The sequence below is a fragment of the Lissotriton vulgaris genome, chromosome 4_1, assembly GCF_964263255.1.
Source record: "Lissotriton vulgaris chromosome 4_1, aLisVul1.2, whole genome shotgun sequence".
In the NCBI taxonomy this organism is placed as follows: Eukaryota; Metazoa; Chordata; class Amphibia; order Caudata; family Salamandridae; genus Lissotriton; species Lissotriton vulgaris.
In genome coordinates, this window is record NC_141691.1 from 198,596,597 (window position 1) to 198,614,718 (window position 18,122).

The 18,122-nt window shown below is 40.5% G+C and overlaps 1 protein-coding gene across 1 annotated transcript in view; it reads left to right on the forward strand.

Annotated features, from left to right (window-relative positions):
- The window catches only part of TENM1 (teneurin transmembrane protein 1), a 1,327,579-nt gene that overhangs the window by 1,305,547 nt on the left and 3,910 nt on the right, over positions 1-18,122 (forward strand). Inside the window, exon 31 of the mRNA XM_086918499.1 lies at positions 902-1,044. Coding sequence (XP_086774625.1) covers positions 902-1,044 — 143 coding nt within the window. The remainder of the gene's footprint in view (positions 1-901; positions 1,045-18,122) is intronic.

Consider the following 18,122-nt stretch of genomic DNA (forward strand, 5'->3'; position numbering starts at 1 on the left):
AGATGAACCCATCATTGTGCAAGAGGGGAGCATAACATTCGGACTAAGAGCCTCTCCCTCATTATGAGTTTGTTGAATTTTGATTCAGGTATAAGGAGGGGCAGAGTTCACAGTTCTTGGTGTATCCACCAAATAGATCAAACAGTTTTCTCCATGGAATGGGGAATAGCCAGCCAATCCCAGGAATAACACAGTCTTTTTACACTATTTCTTCTGTGACTTCCGGGGGTCAGGGTAGGCCTGGTTACAGGTGAGATAGGCCAGGGGAAATGTTTGGCTGCAACTCCTATGGTGCTTTAGTAGTAGGACAGAGGTGCCAGTGTGTGCTCCTACCTGTAGTACTGGCCTATATCCCTACAGTAGTTTCATTAGGTGCATATCTACACCTGGTGAAACTGGGCGTGTTGTCTCCTGGACTGGAACTATCAGGTTTGATGTTACTGGGCTATATGTGATGGCCTGAAGCAGTATCTTGCCTCTAGGTAATGCTCCAAGTGGGTACCACAATAAGTAATACAACCAGATGTAGCATTACATTGCTTAGTCAGCCCTCGTTAGGTTTGTCATGCAGAGATGTTCCACCACATCAGACAGGCATTACAAATATGATGACTATTGCGTGTTTTTATGCAAAATTAAAAGCATATAAATATGTAAATTTCACATGTATATTGTGTATGCTATTACATTGACCCTTGTTAGAGAGTGACTATTTGCAAATATCCACCTAAAATCATTTTGAGGCACTTTTCAGAACAAATATTATTAAAAAGGCCTTTAATATGCTCAAAAGGCTTTTAACCTCCTCCAGGTAAAAAAAAAGTTGAAAACATCTTCATATGGTTAATCAAATTTTTTAATTATTTATGTTATAAACTTTTTCTGGTTCTTTTATTTCCAGATATTGGCAGCTGGCTAGAGCTCTTTGGCGTTCAATTGCACAATGTTCTACCTGGATTTCCTAAACCAGATGTAGAAACATTTGAATCAACATATGAACTTTCAAAGCTTCAGACAAAAACCCAAGAATGGGATCCTGGAAAGGTTAGTACGTTTGTGTTGTGGTAGTTCTGGTGTTGCTAGGACAATTTACCCATGGTAGAGATTGAAAAATATGTCCTTTCTATCGATCACTCTTAGGGAGTTTGGAGGAATATGGCACCCTGAGGAGCAACCTCGTTCATTACAGCTCCCCCGAATGACATACAATAAACCTGGGTCCAGATGTAGGTAAAGTACATTTACCGATTCTAAAATACCGAATTTTACCGATTCGGTATTTTAGAATCGGTAAATGCTATGTAGCAAAAAAATCGGTAAACATTACTGAATCGGTAACATTTTGTATTTACCGAATCGGTATTTACAGATTCGGTAATTGCCATTCATTCCTATGGGCCTGGAGGCTCATAGGAATGAATGGCAATTACTGAATCGGTAAATATTGATTCGTTAAAATGGTGGACACATTCAAGGGTGCCAGGGTGTCACTTTGACACCCTGTTGCACCCCTGAATTGTATTTGTGTGCAGATGGGGCAGACATACATGCCCTCAGGGCATGTATGTCTGCCACATGGCACAGTTGAAAATGCACAGATTTGCATTTTCAAAGGTATTCGTTATTTACCACCAACTTATAGTTGGTGGTAAATAACGAACTCTAAATTGGGAAAAGCACTCATTTGAGTGCTCCCTACATTGCAAATTCGGTAATTTACCGATTCGGTATTTTAAGGAATCTGGGGCCCGATGTAGGTCGCCAATTACCGGTCGGTAACGGCCGAATTCGGCCGTTATCGACCGGTATTTGGGAATTGACATGCAGGTGGCATTTAATTTACAGAATCGGTATATTTACTGATTCAGTAAATTTACCGATTCTGTAAAATACCGAATCGGTAAATTTACCGAATCGGTAAATACAGATGTAGGTGGCACTGGAAACAGTGCCACAGGCCATTACAGATTCATTATTTACCATGTAATAATATTACATGGTAAATAACGAATTCCAGTGTACATGCACATCTGTGCATGTATACATGTGCCATGTGGCACACGGACATGCCCTAAGGGCATGTATGTGTGTCACATGGCACACAAGCCAGTAACAGGGGTGCAACAGGGTGTCAAAGTGACACCCTGTCCCCTTGTAAAATCGGTAATTTTACTGATTCGGTAATTACCGAATCGGTATTTGCTATTGAATCCTTTGGGCTTCAAGGTCCATAGGAATCAATGGCAAATACCGATTCGGTAATTACCGAATCGGTAATTACCGAATGTTACAGATTCAGTATTTTTACCAAATTTTTTACTTACATAGCAATTACCGATTAGTAATTACCGAATCGGTAAAATTCGGTATTTACCATTCGGTAATTTGCTATTACCTACATCTTGGCCCTGGAATTTACTGATTCCTTAAAATACCGAATCGGTAAATTACTGAATTTGCAATTTAGGCCACCTACATCTCAGTAGCCTAATACCGGTCGGTAACGGCCGAAATTCGGTCATTTCGGCCATTACCGACCGGTATTGGGCGACCTACATCTGGCTCCTGGTCTTTTCTTTAAAGGTTAAAGACAACTATTGAATATAAATATGGTTTCAGAAACCCTACATACAGTGTAGGATTCCATTATTCACATATAGGCAACCACATTAGACTCTGTTACTCAAAATTGTAAAATGATATATTCTTCATTAAATTCACATAGATCTAGACAATTGAGTTCACACAAAATTCGAACTACCAGAATGTTCATGATTTTCTCAGTTTATGAACATAAATATTTTTGGATTATGAAACGTGTCTTTGAAACTATTTTCACAAAAACTCAATGAGTTTCAAAAGATTCAAAAAATGAAACTAAATCTAAAAAATGGATCTCCTTAGAATGGAAATATGACCCCTTGGCTAGTTAAATGTAATAATGAAATGATGCCCGACTTAATAGTTCAGAAGAATTAAAGGATCAATTATTTCTGTTTGCTTCTGTTTCGGTGACTTGCAAGAAATCCACGGATATCAGGTTCAGGTGAATTAATCAAATGAATAGACTGAATTAAATTGTAACTTCAAATTCATGGCTGTTTACAACTGTCAGAAGACAATCTCCTCCTTGTGCCTGTGCCCTTACATTTGCATCTATAGCCTTCAGGATGCACACAACTCTCTACTACCCATGCCTTAAGCCATCTTCTTACCATTGGAGTTCACAATTAGAAGGCCAAGCAATAGCGGTCATGTAGTTTTATATCAGTCATAATTTTGTGTTTGTTATTTTTGTTCATGAAGTCCTGTATTTCTAATGATAAACAAGGAACACAAAAATCAATCAAGGACCAGAAAAGATACTCATATCATGTGATGCAACTTGAATGTTCTAGTTACATATAGGTTTTTGCAGCTGGTCCCTTAAACTACCAGTCTATTGAAAAGATTAACCCATGATTACTTCAGGTTTCAAAATGATGTATGCAGCCGGAACATTGACCCACCATGCCGCGTTAATGTGGTATTTTCTGACTGTCCCTTAAAATGTTGTTCATCCCTTTTTTTCAGTTTCATTCCTTAACCTGTCTTTCCCCACACTGTTGTTCCGCCTTAGCCTATTTCTATCCCCGCAACTGAGTTGCGTGAATATTTTATGGTTCAAAGCTTGAATCTGAAGTGATCCTGCAAATTGGCTGAGTGTACCAAAATCACCTGATTCACCAAACCAGTCATTTTATGTTAAATGTATCTTGTGAATTATGTGGGATCTTTTTGACTTTGTAATCTTGCTACATGTTAAGCCTCTTTACAAAGGTTAAATTACTGGAGTATGCTGAGATAACAAGACATTTCCGTATAGATAGTAGGGCACAGAAACCAGAAATTGACCTGACAATGTAAATGTGATTAAACCAAATCAAGAACTGGAAGGAATTGGGGACCGAAAGGATTTGGAATGAGTGTTTACAAAGTAAAATCAACCCTTAGAATTACTGGTCCTCAAACTCTGGAATGGATAATTATGCGCTGAGACGCCAAACTAATTTACAATTCAGGGGATGTAGCACAGTCTCGACCGTCTCAACCCCTGCAACATTACAGGGAGAGCAGACTATGCTCTCCTGGGCAGGATGAATCCTCACAAAGCCTCCACACCTCCTCCAGTGCTTCCCTGTCACCCATCGGCCCATACACTGATATTACCGGACAATGCAATTATTCCTCATTCTGAGGAGAAAAGCCATAATCATTGGAATATGGTGCAGCGACACCTGCTGGAATTAGAGAGTCCATGCACACGGTGTCCCCATTCCACAAAGGGCATACTTATAATAAGGCCCTTAGTAAAATTGATTCCCTAGATTCCAAAATAACTAATACATTTATCTTTTCCAAAATGGCTGAATCCTAGATCCCTAAAGTGCTCTAGGACCATTCTGAATTTTGGACTTCTTTAACCTCACTGGTACCGAACCTGTGAAGGCTCAAACAAAAAACAAGGGCCTAGATGTATCAAGATTCCATTTTGCGAATCTTAAATAGCGATTTTTTGCGAATCGCTATTTAGAATTCGCAAAATGGAATGTATGTAAAAAATTGCATTTTTTTTGCGATTCTTTATTTATCTTTATTTGCGAATTCGCATTTTGCGAATTCGCAAATAAGGAATAATTCCCCATGCATTCCTATGGGCCAGGAGGCCCATAGGAATGATTGTGCAGTAATTCTCAAATTGCGAATTCGCAATTTGCTAATCGCAATTTGAGAATTATTTCAAGGGTGCAGGGGTGTCTCATGGACACCCTGCTGCACCCCTGAAACTTACATGTGTGTGCATATGGCACACATACATGCCCTATGGGCATGTATGTTTGTCACATGCCACCTTCAAAATAGTCATATTTTGTTTTTTAAAAGGATTTCGCAAATTAACACGAACCTCAAATTGGTGTTAATTTGCGATTCCTTAACCCAAATTCGCAATTTTAGAAAGTTTCATACATGCCATTTAAGGAATCGCAAAATTGTGATTCCTTAAATGCATAAGCAAAATAAGGAATCACAATTTTTTGCGATTCCTTATTTTGCTAATTTCTGATACATCTCAAAAGATGCTAAATGTCCGTTTGCGATTCCTTAAGGCCGAAATTCTGCGAATTTCGGCCTTAACGAATCGCAAAAGGCTTGATACATCTAGGCCAAGATCTCTTTGTTAACACATCCACTTTTATAACCATACCTGATTGCTAACAAATTGCATACTTCCTGCCTCTCTCATAAAATATTTTTCTTTTATAAGTACAATGCACTAGATGAGAGTTTATCACAGTGAAGGAGCCTGCAAGGGTAATTTAAATAATTTATTGACCTTTTTATGCCTTTCTTTTTGCAGCTTATAGATACATTCTCTCAGATTATGTTTTGTTCTGGTGTTATATTGATCTCATTTGTTCTGAGATTGTACGTGTTTTGTGAATGTCAGTCGCGCTGTTCTTTTCGGCTTTATAGATTTTTTAAAGCTTATATCTGTTAAATCATCAGTTATTGTTATCTAAAATTGGTCTAACCTTGTGTCTGAGTACAATGTACTCATACTAACCAGTGTAACAATGCAAAATAAATTATTTCAAATCATATTATTGTAGATTCATGCCTTGCTTCTTTCAGCATTCATGTATAGAGCTTAATAAGCCCCGAGGTAGTTTGAGTGTGCTGTACATCACAGCGGCATTTCATTTATTCTGTAAAATAACCTAGGGTCGTTTTTAACAGAACTTATGAAACAGCAAACAAAGTGACATTGCAGACAAAACTACTTTTCAGGCTTAATCTGTGCAGGCAAGAAGTCAGACATTGCACATAGTTTCTCAGGGATCCTCATTGTCACTACTTTTTTTGAACCTGAATGTCGATTCCCTGCTATAATACTGCAACATCCTTTTGCCTACTGCACACAACAGGCAACCAATTGCAAAACGACCAGTTAGGGTTGCCACCTAGCTGTTTGTCATCAGGACACAATGTTTTTAGTCTTGGGCATTTACGATAAAAGTCATTTTTATCAAGTTTGTTGATAGCGATTCGAGACAATGGACCCAATTCACAAAAGACATGTTTTATTTATTTTATTTATTTAAAGAGTTTTATATAGCGCTGGCTAGACCCGAAGGTATCAGAGCGCTTTACATTAGGTTCCACAATGTTACAGAAAATGATAACAATTACACATTACGTCAAAAAACAAAATAGCAATATAATGGCAGAGGAGAGAAAGGAGAGACATAAATAGTGGTGGGGGAAATGGGGAGGTGTGAAGAGATAGGATGAGGGAAGAGACGACATGAGAGACAAAAGGAAGTTTGTCTAAAGACAGACTGGGTAGGTGACGTCCGAGGAGGGAATCCGCGGCCCGTCTCCCCTTTAGCTAAGCACGGTAGCTCCATCGGGCATCAGTAAAAATAGCTAGGTCTCAATTGACAAGGGAAAGTTCACATATAGACAGGGTGAGGACTAAGGTTCAAGGACAGGTGAGGGCAAAGGTCAGAAGCTGGAAAGAAGAGAAGAGTAGAGCGGAGGAGGGAGATAAGGTCAGGAGAGACGCAGGAGAGTTTGCCCAAAGACCGACTGAGTAGGTGATGGTCAAGGAGGGAATCCATAGCCCATCTCCCCTGTAGCTCGCGAGATAGCTCCACCGGGCATAAGTCAAAATGGTTTGGTCTCAGCTGTCAAGGGAAAGTTCTCGGAGTAAAGGTCCTGGTGGGTGAGCGGGAACAGGGTCGGGTGAAGGCTTGTCAAGGTCCGGACGATGATCTATGATTTTGGCCCGGGAGAGGAAATGTCATCACACAGGGTTTCACTGAGGCGGCCATCTGGTCAGGCCAGGGGGACAAGTCCTTGATAGTTCGGATTAGTCGGCACCCATGAATCTCTATAGCCCAGAAGTAAAGTTGGAGGGCTGCCATCTTGAGATCAAGTGAGGGGGTGTCCATGGTCTGGGAAGAGGTCTGCTATATTTGGATGGAACGGGGGACACTCGCGTAACTTCAAGTTCACTCCTACACATGCCTGCTCAACAGTGCCTCCTTAGCACCCGGGTGCTGTCCACACAAGACCTCAGGCAGCAGGATATTGGATGACCTGTGCTGTAGATGGAGGTGTCAGTTATTATTGTCCGAGTGAGGGCCATGTTGGAATCAGGCTGACTGCTCCGGTGAGGTTTCCAGAAACCTGTGCGACACGCTGGGGTAGAGGTGCCCCGTTTTCTAGGCTGATGTCACCCCTCCTTGCCACTTCTCATCCGGGACTTTGATACTGCTCCCCATGGCATTACAAATCCCCAGTCCCTCACCTAGGAGAAGGTTGAGGCAATCACCGTATCCCATCGATCGTCCGCTATTTTGGAGTCAGTCAGGGCTCCTTAGGGTCATCAGGGCCGCATCCCACTCAGTTAATTTTAAGATGAGAAAAAGTTAGCCACTGCAGTCAGTGCGTTGGAGGCAGAAATCCATCCCTGGCCACACAAGTACTCGTTGGTCAGCAGACAGCGCTGGTGTGCAATTTGCCTCAAGGAGGTGCCATTTTGGGGTCAGGCATGCAAGTTGAATTAAAGTAAAAAAATGTTGTGAAGCATATTTCACCGCCACTGCGGTTAGCGAGTCAACAGCAACAGATGTCAAGATCAAGGATCTTGAGGGTAGACCTTCGTCCCAGGCCTCGAGGGCACTCACCGGTGCTAATATATTGTCTCCAAAGTCTGAATGCTGGCGACGGCCAGAAGCAACTAGTTGTACTGCTTCACTTACTGCAAAATGCAGTTCATTACCTTGAGGCTGGAGATCCTATAGGCCTTTACTATCTTTTCTGTATAGAGGTCTTCGCACTAAGAATTACAGGCTTTAGTAGTAAATGTGGGAGGGACAAGGGGGAGTGTTGGAAAGATGTGGAATAATTAATACAAAATGGGTGGGTTAAGGGAAATTTAAGGAGGGGCTTAGAGAGGTGCCAATATAATCTACACACCAGCATAGGAGTTAGAATATTGCTTTCACATAATACACTTCTAATTCGACTAGAGACCGAATAGTTGCATAACAACCTCAAATGCACTCCAGCCCAGACTTGGTGTAAATCAAACACCATGATATATATATACATCATTTGTGGTGTTTGATTTACTCCAAGTCTGGGCTGGAGTGCATTTGAAGCTGTTGTGTCATTATTCGGTATCTAGTAGAAATAGAAGTGTATATACTATATTCTTTTGTATTTCATAATGATATACATTTTACTTTTAATTATTAGAAATAATTAAAAACATAACCTACAACCATATTTGTTATGAAATAAAAATTAATATGTTAGTGTGGGTAGGTGCTTTTAATTTAAATTTTAAATTATTCATAAATAATACTCAAATCAAATCAAATAAATTTATTCGGTTATTGTGCAGAAAAAATAACCATAAAAGTACACAATTCCAAAGTTTAAAATGATATAAAAACAAACATGGTTCATTAAAAATAGACTGGTTAAATTTCATACATAAATTGATTTCCGTGATCTAAAAAAATGTTTTAAAAAGGTAGAAACATATGCAACAGTAAATATATTGTCTAGTTTCTGGATAGCTAAAAAAGCGGGGCGACATTGCCTGAGTTCCTTACTCCTCAATATTGGTACAATCCATCTTATTCTCGGAATAGTGTAGAATTTACAGAATAACAAGATATGCATATCCGATTGGCTGTACAAGTCATCGCATGGGCATTTGCAAAGTTGTCTTGTCCAGTCATTTATCTTGGGGAAACTTAAAAGTCGAAATAAAATGTTTAACCTAAGCTGCGTTAATAGGAACCTTTCAAAATCTGTCATGTGTAGCTTAACATACGGTTGAATATTAAAAGTGGTCATTGTTAGGTGGTGAGCCACCACTGAAATCCTAGTCATTTTGGTGTTAGTTCTACAATCACTCAGATGCAACATCCAAAGATTTTTAAGTTCTTTCCTAGACACCCGGGACATCAATAAGGGATTACTGTAGTATTCTTGGTGGCCTATTTGTATGAGAAACATCTTTACGTAATGTAACCATCTTATCTTACTAACATTATCAATGCTCATCGCATCCTTCAGAATAGAACGGTTAAAAACACACTCCTCGGTTGTCCATACGCTGTGTCACTGAAGAACCAGTTGTACCTTAATAACATCTTCTAGATACGGTTGTCCAAGTTCAGCATTGCAAATGAACGTAGAGACACTACCCGGGACTGCTAAAAGGTATCTCATAAAACAATTTTCTGCCACCTGTAGTGATTTCACATTTACATAACCCCATATTCCTGCACCGTGGGTCGTAATAGCTACACAGGTTGCTCTGTAAACACATAAAAGTTCCCCAATCGGTCGCCTACACATTTTTCTGCTAAAATTAGTCAAAGCCATTAAAGATTTACAAAACAGAAACCTTCTTGTTTTTATCGCATTACTCCATGAGCCAGACTGATCGAACAATATCCAGTAAAATCCAGTGGTATAGAATTAATGTACATTACTTTTTTCTTTTTATCTGCCCAAGGGCCACAATTCATACTGAACGTTTTCGTACAATTAATTTTCAGATCCAGATTTGTCATGAATTGGGAGAAAGATGTAACCATCCTTTGCATGGCGACGGGCGTCCGGGCCATCAAAACCACGTCATCCTCGTATAGGAGTGCAGGGACAGATCCACTAGCTATCATAGGCATGTCCCTGCTCTCCCGCAACAATGTTGTTTCTAGGTCATTAATGTAAATTGTGAACAAGAAGGGGGTGAGGACACATCCTTGCCGCACTCCTCTTGAGATACTAAAAGGCCTAGTACACTCCCCATTCCTGCCAAATCTAACATTGGCCCTTGCCCCAGGATAAAGCTCCTTAATATATATATTTTCATCCACCCCTAATTTTTCCAGAATAAGACATAATTTACTATGGGTGACACAATCAAAGGCTGACGTTAGATCAACAAAGGTTAAAAATGTACGACCTCCCTTGGCTTTGGAATATTTTTCTAAAAGAATATGTAAATTAAGGCCCTGCTCAATTGTGCCAAGGCCCTTCCGAAAGCCATATTGAAGATCACTAATTATCGAGTGTTTATCGACCCAAAGTTGTAATCTATTTAAAATTACACGACCAATAATCATAATTGCTGAGTCTTGTAATGATATAGGGCGATTGCACGAGCAACTTGTTCTATCCCCCTTTTTAAATATGGGTACAATAATAGACTCATACCAAGACGGTGACAATCCGGACGAACAGCATGCATTGAACAATTGCGTGAGAAGTGGACCCCATAAATCCACATTATTTTTATACAGGTCAACCGGGACCCCACCTGGGCCCAGTGCCTTTCATCCCATCCTGGCTTTAATACCCAGGTTAACTTCATTCAGGGTGATACCCAGATCCACTCTCTTAAAGGTATGTAGGGGCTCCTCATCCACTGCAATCTCAGTTGGCACCTGCTCTGATGCAGTCGAAACACTATATAAGTCTGCATAATGTGATATCCATTCACTCTCAGTTATGGCTATCCCTACTCTTGCTTTTGCTTTATCATTTAAAAAAGGGGCATTAACCGCTTTCCAGAAAGCTGCAGAATCTCTTTTCAAAGAAGCCTCATCCTTCCTTTTTCATTGCATCCTTTCTTGTTTTCAGGGTCTTCTTGTAAATCTTTCTCAATTCCCCTATTAAAATCTAAACTTTATCAGGAGAATTTAGAGCATGCTTGAGATTAGAATAGGCCTTAGTGCAAGCTGTATCAAACCAGCCCACTGCACCTTCTTTATGGTTGGTCATTTCTTCCCACAGAGTTTTTTCAAAGAATGAGGCAAGTACTGCAAAATTTTTAATAATTACAGATTTGTCTGTACTTTTATCCAGGCAAGCATAGATACTAGATTCACATTTCTTTACTAGGTTAAAGAGAAAATCCTCCGGAATCACTTTTGTCCATTTTAGGGAATACCCATTTTGTCTATTCAAGGCAATATTGTTTATGAGCTGTCTTGATGTACTGTTTCTATCAGATTCAATGTTAGGTGTTATAATTTCAACACATAGGGGAAAATTATCGCTTAAGGTGATATCCAAAGTATTAAAATTCTTAACTTGTCCTGCATATCTAGTAGATATCAATATATAGTCAATTATTGAGAAGACACTTCTGCCATTGAATGTGGGACAAAAAGGCGCCTCTGGTTGACAGACTCTATTAGCATAGCCCATGTCATAGAAAACATAATTTCATTCATGAGGTCCCCGCATACAGTGTGTTCGAAATGAGTTAAACTGGTCTCTTTATCCAGCATTATACCACAAGTCCCTAACTCCTCTCTTTTATATAATGAACAATTAAAATCTTCTCCCCAAATGACAAGAACTTCTTTAGTTTTCCATCCTAGCACACTGTTAACATCTATCCTCAGTGCTTTCAGCATATCTTCCATTGCCTTAGAGGGGGCATTAATATAAAAATGTACAATAATCAAGCCGAGCACTTTGTCAATATGACCGTATGATAATATCTATTATTATGGGGCATCTCTATTTTCTCACATTTAAAAAGATTTGAGATATAAGTACAGAGTAACCCATTAGCCCTACCATATGTTGAGCCTGTCGCTGGTGTAAATAATGTTTTAAAACCACACAGATGGTGGGCATCTTCAACACAATTTTCTTGTAGGCTCAATATATCATACTTACTTACAAGATTACTCCAGATTTGATTAGACACCTTTGTTCTTAAGCCAGCCACATTCCAAAACATAATCAACCATTTACTCTTTTTAATGGTACTATCTACCTGGTCGATACAACCAAAATCATCACTGGTATTGAAGTTATTTTCAATCGCGATGTTCGCTGTTATACCATTTTCCTCCACTACACCAATCTCTTCTGTATTAGTTTCTTCAGTATTAGTTACCCTAAGTCTCGCGCAAGGATCTAATTGAAAACAATTCGTTCCATCTAAGGGATCACCACTTGATTGTTTTACATTTGGTACATTAACTTTAACAATAGAGTTCCCGGATCTCAGTCAATCCAATCCTTCAAGCCCATAGAGCATGTCAAAACGATTAAACGACGGGATGTTAACCTCATCAGAGCGTCGAACGTTCAGCGCCCAGTGCTGAACGTTCGAAGAACGAATGGTGGCCCGTCGGCCAACGGTCGTGCGCAGCACTGTGGAGGTAGTGCTCGTGACGACCGTTGGCCGACGGCAGCAGTTAAGGGGTTACATTGATTTTTATATGCAATCATGGAATCCCCTTGTTTTACCCCATAGGAACACAAATTTAGTGGCAGAATAGAAGAGAGGGGATAAAAGTAACTTAAATCAAAAGTTTGTATACCGCTCACCCCCCTTCGGTGGTACCAGTCACAAATGTGATGAACCACCCGTCCATCCCTAAAATTAACAATGATACAATCACCAACTAAATCCTTTGGTCTATCACCCACCCAACTTACTCTTCGAGCATACAAAATTTCGCTATGTATATAGGAAGGAAGGGATCTATTATTGTTTAGCTAAAAGATTGCCTAATTTTTTATTTCTGAATAAGTTTCTATTCGACCATTGTCCAACTCGGGAACCCCAGCCAATACAACAACATACGGGAAGGAATCTGGTGGTACATCAATGCGTGGGATAGTGCGCTTTGGTTTAATGGGATTTGTTGTTTCCATAACTACACCTGTTAATTTTTGGGCCAGTCCCAGGATTCCTGTTCCAGCCCCTCTCCCCCTGCCCCTTGTCGTCCCTCTCTTCCTTGTATCAGTGTCCCACTATAAGTACTTGTGCCAGCTTGACTAGTTCCGCACAATGATAAAGAGGGTGCATTAGATGCAGTTGGAATGAGCAATGGGGGAATTATGGTTGTGGAATCTCGTGTTATATTATTTTCCACTACACTTGGCTTGGATGTCCTCTCTACAGATTTTTTCAGGGAATAAAAATTTACTGTAGTCAACTGTTCACATTTTTCCAGTCTTTCGCTAATCGTTTTTAACCTCTCTAACAAGGATAGCATAGAAGACTTAATCAGTTGCTTTACTCTCTCCATAAATCCCCCATCAATTTGGAGCAGAGGTAGAAGAGTATCAGCCGACTCTATCAGCAAAGCCCTTAATGGAGGGGTAGATGTCAATTTTGATATCTTTGGGCATCTTCCCCTATGAAAACCCCCTCCATGCTTCCTCTTAACAGTAGGTCCTGTTGCTTGTTTTAGGATTGAGGGTTAAGGTTGGGTTTGGATGGTGACCTTGTAGATAAGCGTGAGGCTGTTCTATTGGATGTATCAACCAAAACAGATTTATTAGTTAAGGCAATGAAGCTAGGGTCTTTTGTCACAGATAGATTAGACAATTCCTGAGGCTGATAGTCATTGCCTTCTCCTTCAACAGTGTGGTTAGAATTAACATGCGTTTGTTGTACTGGTTGTTCTGGCAAAATTGCCAACATTAGACCTCCTAAGGATGATCGTTTAGAGTGCATAGGGTCCAGTGAGAGGCGACGTTCCGTCAAGGCTATCTCATGCACTAATACTGACGTGACCCTGGTTATAAACTGGTCTAGTGTCCCAACAACACTCCCACCCGTCACTACTTTCTTCCCTTTCCCTGCAAGTGCTGCCATTGTTCCTACGTGCTGCACTATGTATATAGCGTTACCAACACTTCCTTACCATGCAAAAAGAACCAAATTTGAATTCACGGTTCGTAATGTCCTTACGGTGCTAACGCTGTTCGAGGGGTGGCCCAGCCCAGCCTCCTCCAGTTTCTGACAGGCTCAGGCGGACCCGCCCTTGGCCCAGGCTTCGCCCGGCGCGCGCCCGCGGGCGTCCCACGTAGCGGGGGCCATGAGCTGTTAAGTAGGCAGGCAGGTAGATGGTTGTCAGGCGAGGCTCCTGGGATCTGGAGTCCAAAACACAGAGTCAACAAGGGCCAAAGTTCACGTTACAATTATTATAGTTTAACAAATTATCTTACATATTTGTTTCACAATAAAATATTTATCTGTATTTATTTTTTTAAATAATAAACTTTTGCACATTTTCCTATATTTTCCCACGGGAGATCACTGTACAAGACGACAAAATCTCCACAAATAGATTTAAAGTTACTACTAGTAAATGTATATTTGTAAATTAAGTTGTAGGAGTCTCCTTCCCTTCATTCCAGGAAGTGGAGACCTGATGTTTACATCTAGATGTAAGTCTGCGTTTGGAAAAGGTACATAGCAAAAAGGTGGAGATTTACACCTAGGTGTAGGAGTAGATCTACACATTAGTTGACTTCCACGTGCAAAGATACCTTTGTCAGTCATTCCCTACAATTAATAGAATACTTTGTCTCATCATAAAATTAAGGATCCAATGCACCAAGAAAGTAATAGATCTACACTCATAGATTACACCTACAAGTGAGTGTTGGTTTACTACTTCCTGGGATTCACAGACATTTCCTGGAATCGTCACTGAAAAATGTGACAGAGAAAGGAGTCCACTGGGAATTTTGGGAAAGTCAGGTGAGATTTCGATCAACATTCTTGTATTGTGCTCCATAAGAGAAACCTCCACACAGGGATTATGGGATCCCTTACGCAAATGCACACTTTTGTATTTTTTTAATCTTCGGGTGATTATTTATCCCCACAGAAAAACACCTACACCCAAACCAAATAAGGAGGTGATTATTTCTCCTTCTCAACATTGAAAGTGATTTGTGCCAGCACTGTTCTAGAGTTGAAATCTGACCCTTTCCAGGGTAGAGAGGAAATAAGTGAAGTTGGGCGATGCACACAAAAAAAGTTATTTATGGGCATTTCCAGTCTTTCTAATCTAGCTATACAATGGAACGTCTCCGAATGCCCTTAGTCTCTTCTCATCCCTGGAGTGAGATTTACAAGTGCAAATATTTCCACACTTCTGGAAGAGATCTCCACATTGGTAACTGGGTTTACGCCTACCAGAAATCTCTTTGTAAGTTGCCAACAAGCGTATAAATGGTACATTCAGTCATATACTTATGTTTATGACTGAATTTAACTTGGTAATTAGGTGTCCTCTCCAAATTATTTTTGCCAGGGAATTAGTTTAATTGGTTACGGTGGAAGCAACTCAAGAATATATGTGTCATCACAAAACCTTGTTTTCAGCCTTGGCTTTTCTTGTTCAATTCATTCATATAAGGTTTGTTAATCCAATGGAAGCAAATCTACAATAAAAGCCGAAGAACGTACTTGGTTGTTAACTGGAAGCTTAGGACTGTGAACTAAGGGGTCTATTAAGATGCCTGGCGGATCGCCACCGCCCGTATGGCGGTGGTATTCAGCCCGCTATTTCCGTCTGCCCGCCTTACATTTCTCCCCACCATATTACCATGGCAGTGGGGACCCAGGCGGACGGAAAGACCGTCTGCCAGTTTTCCACCAGTAGGCAATCTGACTGATTGCCTACCGGGTAGAAAAGACCTGCACCGCCATCCATATTGCGATGATGGCTGTCTCATGCCTTTCCATGGCAGAGACTCCGCAGTCTTGGAGGTATGGGGTGGTGGCTTCACTTGGGGGGTACCCATGGTACCCCCGGACATTTGCATGCACAAGGTGGCAGGCACCACGCGGTGCCTGTCACGTTGCGCATGCAAATGCACAACATGCCCTTTTAGCATTGTGCAGGTGCTGAATACAGCTTTGCCTGCCACAATGTTAAATATACAGGATGCAACCGCCATGGTGGCGGTCGCATCCTAGTAGGCACGGCGGGACTGTCGCACCACTGCCGGCGGTCCCAGCATTGCTAGGGTGGCGGGCGTACCCCATCGGGTGCTAACGTTATGGAGCGAGTTAGCCACATTAGAACTAGGGCTTTGTGATATTCACCTAATTTGCATTTGCTTAATTACATGAAATATCAGGACAAGTACAAAATAGTACACTTAATTATGAAAAATGAAAATCCATCTTTTAGCTCTATATGTTGGAGCAATATACATTCTTGCTTCAAGTTTTGAAGCAAGGAAGTCGTTCACCCTAAAAAAATAGCACGAAAAACACAAGTGCCGTAAAGAACAGCCACTTGCATTCTAGATGTTATTGTTGTTCCCTCACTTTAATTTTACTACTAACAGCAGTTTAATTATGCAATGTGTCATAAAGGTGTAATTTCAGGAACTTCACGTAACAAGAGTATTGCTAAAATCTACAAGAATACATAAAATACACCAGTGACATTAAAATTTTGCCTGAGCCTAATTAAGATCATTGAAAATATCTTGGATAAACTAAGAAATAGTTATCCGTAAAAGCCTTTTTGAAACCTAGTCATGGATAGCTGGCTTCAAATGGCATAAAACCAGAGGTGCCACAGCTGGAATATTCTTGCACAAACAGAACTCTTTTTCCTTGGTCAAGCACAATAGGAACAAGGCCAGAACGAGATCAATGTGGCTTTAATCAGTGTGGTATTGGGTTCCCAAGGCCTACATGCTCCGCAGATAACCCACTTACACCGAAAGAACTGTTGGCACGGAAACTGAAAAGTACAAAAGACAAGTTTATTAAGACCCCATGGGGTGGTGGTACATTCCTACAGCACCCTTCGGCAATGCAAGAAGTATCACACCGAACACTGGTATGAGTCCTTCTTTTATACACTTTACAGGTAATAAAAAGATAGGCGGTACAAGGTTACAGAGTTTATGTACATATATGGTCATTTTTGGAACACAGCCAACTCATGGGAGGGGTTACAACTCCACTGGTCAATTTTGGCAGAACATTCCTGAGAGGTGACTGGTCAGTTGGAACTGCGCATGTACAGGCTTGACCGTTACTAAAAATAGCCTGTTGCTGGGCAAACTCGAGTGGTCAGCGGTACGGACAACGGACAAAAGGGCATGCTGACCACGAGGCCGCTCATTCCCTAAAATGGCCGCCGTAACATACAAAATGGCGTTCTCGAGTAAGGCCAAGTTAAGGGAAATGGCGTGTAGCAAAGCTAAGCGCTAACCCGGCCATTGTCAAATTACGACATCAGGGTCAAATATCTGATCATAAAATAAGATTTGATGGTGATTCAGTGAGACAAATCAACACAAAGACCACAAACAGAGCCTGGAGAGTGTTATCCGTTATCATGAAGTAACAATTATCCTACCTCAGATTGATTATAAGAGTTGAGCGACACTAGGGGCCTTAGCCATACCTAGCAGTTAAATATAAAAAAATATAAAAAAGAAAAGAAGTGCTGTGCTCAATCTGTAACCCAGGGATTGCATGAAAACACCTCTGAAAGCCCTATGTTAGCTGCCAGTTGAAAGTTGAATTAATGTCAAAAACATCTATTCGATAGACCATACTGGTACAGAAGCTCAAATGCACGCAGCAGTCAGCAGATCAAATATACTTCAAGGGAATTTTAGCCCTGGCAATCTTTGGTGAACAAGTGCTCCTAAAATACAAGAGCAAATAAGGTATATAAGGTGTTGGCATGATGGGGGGGGGTCAGACTTTTGGAAATTAAACGAAACAGGGTGAGAGATCACAACACTTTATAGAAATACGAAAACCCTAATTACTAAAAAAGAAATTTACGTGACCCGTTATGAGAACCTTCTCTTCCAACCCTATTTGTTTATTTTTGATTTTTATATTGTGCAAACTTGACCCGAGGAAATCAGTTAGGCTTTACAAAGATTACATATACAAAATGTACAGGAGTTTTAACAAATGTCGGAATTAAAAGGTAATGCAATATAAGGCTTTACATCGTTTATAGGAGGTATAACAAAAGTGGGAGGGGAAAAGGTTCAACAATATAAGGCTTTATTCGGATTATGTATACCTCGTTTACAGGAGGAATAACAGAAGTGGGAAGGGAAACGTCATACAATATAAGGCAGGATGTAAGAAAACAGGGGTCAATTATAGGAGGTAGATACAAGTGTGAGGCATATCTCGATACAGTATATGGTGGGACTGGGGTATACAGAGGAAGGGGTGATTGGAGGTCGGAGTGAGCAGTGACTTTGATTAGACGTGATATTTGGTAGGT